Source organism: Arachis ipaensis, chromosome B05, assembly GCF_000816755.2.
Source record: "Arachis ipaensis cultivar K30076 chromosome B05, Araip1.1, whole genome shotgun sequence".
In the NCBI taxonomy this organism is placed as follows: Eukaryota; Viridiplantae; Streptophyta; class Magnoliopsida; order Fabales; family Fabaceae; genus Arachis; species Arachis ipaensis.
This window is the reverse complement of record NC_029789.2, coordinates 146,794,583-146,800,284: the sequence shown is the minus strand read 5'-3', so window position 1 is coordinate 146,800,284 and position 5,702 is coordinate 146,794,583. Positions and strand designations below refer to the sequence as shown.

Below are 5,702 nucleotides of genomic sequence, written 5' to 3'. Positions count from 1 at the left end.
AATATATATTTTAATACGTATTTTAAATATTTGTGATATAAAGAGTTTAATTATTATTTAAAAAATATTAGTTTATATTTTTTAAAATATTTTAATTTAATTTGATATATTTTAATTTTATTTATTTAACCATTAGATTGGACTTTATATTTGTAGACTTAAGATTTTCTGTATTTTAACTTAATAAAAGATTATAAATATCTCATAAATTAGGATAGTCTTAGTATAGAACGATTTAGAAGTTTAAAAACTCCTTTTTGGTTTCATAATAAAATTATGGTGTGAACAATTGAGGTTAAAGAGTCTCTCTCTTATTATATCAAAAAATTAAATAAAAGATTAAGAAGTCTATTCAAATTAATTTTTAAATCACCACGTTGACAAGTTAGGTTAAAGAGTCCTTTTTTATTACGTTAAAAAAATAAATAAAAAATAAAATAATTCTCTTTATATTCAATTTCAACTAATTTTTTTATTTTTATTTTAATTACAATTTATCTTTTTTATTTAAATTTAATTTTTATTTTATTTATCCTTTTATTTCTTTATGATATTGGTTCTTCCAAATCGATTTCTTCCTCTTTGTTCTAATCATATGCCCGGTTTGAGCCAAATTATTATAGTTTGTGATGAATCTTTGATGGGTTTTGTTTAGCTTTTTTTATTTTGAATTACACGTCATTGAAAATTGACTCCTTAATGTCCCCTCCCCCCCCCTCTTTTTCGTTTTTGTTTCAATGCAAAATCAATTTAAAATGATGACAAAAACTATACTAGCTAGGCCCGACTAAAAATATCTTGTATCTAACTAAATACTAATGAATAATGATGTTTACATATTGTCCTTTATCCACAAAGAAGGTGGGCAATAGCCTTCATAACTCAGTGTGTTTGTTTGAGGTGAAAATGAGAGGAAGAAAAAGGAAGAAAAAGAAATTAAAAGAAAAATAATTTTTTTTTGTTTGGTTGAGAGGAGAAATGGGAGAAGAAAAAAAATGGAATAGAAAAATATTGGTGAAATTCACTAATTTTTTTCCTCTAACAATAGAGAGAAAATGGAGAGAAAACTAATTTTTCTCTCTTCTTTTAATATTACCCTTTTATTTTTTTAATATATTTTATAATATAAGGATAAAATTGTCTTTTTATACTATTTCTTTCCTTCTTATTTTCCTTTCATCTAAACACATCTAAAGAAAATAAAAATCCACTCAAATTTTTTTTTCCTTTCTTTTCTTTCTATTTCTTTCCTTTCTATTTCTATCCTTCCAACCAAACATAACGTAAATATACAAAATTGTGGCATAATAAGGATTATAAGTGAGGTGCTGTTGGTGTATGTCAATTTGTGATATAAACATAGAAACTTTTTGGAAATGAAGCACCAAGAAAAAATTTCGTATCATAGATTCATAGTTAATTAGTATTTGTTCTAGAGTTTATTGCTGCACATATATCATTAGTATCACATATGCATCACAAAGTATAATTTCCAAAATAATTAATGACATAGTACATATGTTAACTTTTCCGCAGTAAGTTAGAGCCAAAAGTTGGAAGATAAGATTAATATTGGGAGTGAATCATAACCAACTAAACTTGGTGCTTAAATAAATATCGAAAATTTAAATTTCATTTTGTGTATGCAATAATCCTTAGCAAATCATCCACAAATAATGTGTCTTGACGGATTATATTTAAAATTTAGTTTTTGATCATATTTTTTCTCAATTTAAGTTTTACTAATTTAAAAAAATACTATTTATAATGATGAAAAAGTTTATTACATAATATCTATAAAATATCTGAAATGTGCAATATATAAATAACTTTCAACAAATAAGAAGTCTTTTTTTAATGTGTCATTCATAATATAAATAGCAATATAATTTTTTATAATCTTATGAAAACTTTTTTCACTAACACTTGTAAATTATTTATTTACATAAATCTAAATACTTTAAATCATTTAATCCAAATATTCCTTTTGATATTGAACCATTTAATCCTCCAATTTTTATTTTCCAATCTAACAACAATTGAAAAAACGCATTCTAAAACAAAAAATGCCCTATGTCAGACGCCATCCAAAAAGCCCAACGCTCATGTCTCTCGTATCCAAAGTAAAAACAAACAAACATGTCCACCAAACTTGTTGCACGAGCTTATTAGTGGCCCAAGTTAGAGGCGTCTCAAAACTCGCCGAGATCCAAACTAAAGACTTTCCCTTATTTAAGTTGTTACCAACTGGCATTATAAGTACAACATACTTGCATTCTAACCCTACTCACTATTTCTCATTTTCAATCTCAGAACAGAACACGGCTACTTCTTCTTCTTCGGCGCCGCCTCCTCTGTCCAGCCTTGTAGCGTCGTCCGCGCCGACCAAGACCACCGCGTGCGAGTTCAGATGCGGTGGCTTTGGTGGTGACCTCCGCACCATCGCCGCCCTTGCCATGTCAAGATCTACGTTTCACACCGTTGCTGCTCCATCATCGAGGGCCGCGAACGTTCTCGGCTTTCCCTTCGTGGCGGCGGTGTCCTCGGTGCGGCTTTCTACCGCTACGCCAGCCGTCTTGCACGGTGACGCTTCTGGCACGGACTTCAAGTACAGATTCGTGTTCTCTACTTCTTCTTCTGTGTGTTCTGGATTCATCGCTAATTCTAGAATTTTTGTTGCTGCTCTCTCTAATTCTGCATCTTCATAATCTGAATCTGAATTCCGGAAATGTAGATCTGTGATTGTTGAATTTTCTACTACTAGATTTGTGGAATTGTTGTTGATTAGTTGAAATTCTTACTCTGAATTGGCTTGAATTTATTTAGGTGATGGAAATTCTTGTACGAAGTCTGGAAACTGAGTCAAGCCTGCATCGGAAGGTGTGGACCTATTTTTCCTTGTTGACTCCATTGCTCAAAGTTCTCGTGGTCTGAAAGGTGATTGTTTGTGACTTGTGAGTCTTGAATCTTGCTTACAGAAAGGGAAGATGTATATATGTGCTTGTTTATACATTCATTTTGAAAAATAGATCTCTTTTCTCTCAGGTGATTGTGGTGCATATTCATCTGCTATGCAAGCTGTCCTCTCACGCCTATTGTGTGCTGCTGCTCCTCCTGGACATACTTGGCAAGAAAATCGCAGCCAGCGTCTTAAGGCAAGTGATATTCCAGTTTACTTAAAATATTTGTGCTTTTTAGCTTTTTCATATATCTTTCCTTTGAATCACTATTCTCTGTAACCTTTCCTTGCAATTGCTTATGTTTTAAGGCTGTGGTTGGATGGAGAGAAGAATCCTTCCAGAATCCATTATTCGTTGTCATATCCGGGAACTGGACACCTATCATAGTTCAGCATATGTTACCTGTTAGAGAAAGGTTTGAATTTGTTGTGATAAAAAGTTCGTCCTGATATTCTTTCATGCTTGTAGGTAGTGGTGTAGTTACGACCCAATTCGGCATCATTATACAGTAGACGATCGAGCCTTGGTATTAGTAGAAAGAGCCTTTGTATTAGTAGAAAGATGTCCTGACTATCCCTCAACACTGCCGCATGTGCCCTTCCAGAATTCCACGTAGTGCCGAAATCATGAGGTGCATCTCTGCCAATATGGTAGCTGGGAAGACTTTGTACGGTACAGATTCTTCTAGGATATTCCCCTCCTCCGCCTCCCGGGGGTCCACGGGAGGCATAACGAACATATCTATGCCATTCATTTTGAAGTATGTGGTGCTTTTGATTTCCGCCAAACAAAGAAAACAAAGTTAATACTGGTTTCAGAAATTAGCAATACTCAACAACATCTAAATTCTGAAACTAGTATTAACTTTGTTTTTTTTGTTGGGGAAACAAAAGCACCACATACTTCAAAATGAATGGCATAGATATGTTTGTTATGCTTCCCGTGGAGGCGAAGGAGGGGGAGATCCTGGAAGAATCTGTACCGTACAAAGTCTTCCCAGCTACCATATTGGCAGAGGTGCGCCTCATGATTTCGGCACTACGTGAAATTCCGGAAGGGCACATGCGGCCGGTGTTGAGGAATAGTCAGGACATCTTTCTATTAATACCAAGGCTCGATCGTCTAATGTATAATGATGCCGAATTGGGTCGTAAGTAGTGGTTAAATTTTAGGGCTGGCCCTAACCCTCCAAAATAATACTAGCCCACAGCCCTAAAATTACAAAATTTTATTTTATAAGCCCTAGCCCTCCCAACAAAAATGAAAATAGGACTGGTCCTACAAGCCCCAAAACCAAAGAGGCTGTTTTGGTCAAAAACCTTTTCTTAGCTGCTGATCCTCACCTTAGACCCTTGATGCAAAAAGATGATAAATTGAGTGTTTCGCAGTCCTTCACCCCTGGCTCAGTAAATTTATGCTCATTTATTTATTTATTTTATAAGTTGTTCAGTTTCTGAGAAAATGAAAAGATATAATAAAAATAAATGGTGCTAAAGAAAATTTTGTTGGTTCCATAATTTCAGTTTTGTCATTAATTGAATGCAACAAATTTGTTTTAATAAATGAAAAATATTAGATGATTAATATTTTTATTTTTATCTTATATTTAAATTAATATTAGTTAATTATCTTTTTTTAGACTAAAAGTATTAATCCATTTGTATTCTCCTTATTGCTAAATATGACTGACACAAACAAAATAAAAAAAAACCCATACTATATGATTAAGAATTTTACATACAAATTACCCATTCAATAATATGTTTTTTTAGGCTATATTTAAAATGAGGATTAGGTGGGATTGATAACATGTTTAAAAACCCCAAATCATATTTTTCTCTTATTAATTTTTTTATGTTTAAAAGCCGCAACAATATTTTTTGATTGATTGATAACATGAAAGAATACAAGCAACATACACCCCAAAGACCAAAGGTGCAAGAATCCACATGTTTAGAAATAAGATGGCCATGAATGATATTCGTAAGCTGTACTTCTATTTCCCTAACGACCCAGCAGGGCATGAGCCTGGGGCTGGGGCTGGGGCTGATCACCATTGAAGCTCGTTAATTAGTATTTTACACATCTTTTTTTATTTTGAAGCTCTTACCGAATATTCAGATTAACGGTAAAAAAAATGTCACAATTTATCTTATATGGCTATGACTGATGTTACGATTACACAAGTCACTTTATTATATATCTTGACAATTTGCATAAAAAGAATTATTCCATTTTAAAGTTATTATTTGAAGTATTAAAGATAACAAAAAATTGTTACGTTAAAAATTAATTACATTATGTATTTTTAGATATACTAATTTACATATTTGTTTAATTAACTAATCAACCATTAAATAATCAAATTTGTAAAAGACGAGTAAATTAAACTTACTTATAATAAGATAATAAACTTTTAATAATATATCTGATTCGTGACTTTATAGTTCTGTTTTTATTGTGCATTACGAGTCATAACTCGATTTTATTTGCTTTCATTCTAAGTTTGTAACGGACGATTTTAATAATCGACCAACGATCATGACATCAACTCTATGCCTATAAAAGATAAAACTCTATGCCTATAAAAAATAAATTTTTATATCTTAAGACACGTACACAAAAGATAAGTTATATTTTATGTTTAATCTTTTATAATATTTATAATAATAAATATTTAAGCACACTGACTCAATAATTTGAGTTTATCCTAAACTATTTAGAATTTTGCTTTCCTAGGAT

The 5,702-nt window shown here is 31.7% G+C and overlaps 1 protein-coding gene across 7 annotated transcripts in view; it reads left to right on the top strand.

Annotated features, from left to right (window-relative positions):
- Positions 2,052-5,702, top strand: part of LOC107644816 — a 5,335-nt gene continuing 1,684 nt past the window's right edge. For 2 of the 7 annotated variants that reach the window (XR_002347598.1, XR_002347599.1), the window contains exons 1-3: positions 2,252-2,608; positions 2,827-2,937; positions 3,046-3,375. Coding sequence is in view for 3 of the 7 variants with exons in the window: in XM_021103217.1 (XP_020958876.1) it covers positions 2,067-2,639; positions 2,827-2,934 (681 nt within the window). In the remaining 4 variants the exon portion in view is untranslated. Of the gene's footprint in view, positions 2,640-2,711; positions 2,731-2,826; positions 2,955-3,029; positions 4,461-5,702 lie in introns of those variants that run through there. The other 5 variants (XM_021103217.1, XM_021103218.1, XM_021103219.1 and 2 more) reach the window with 5 other exon arrangements.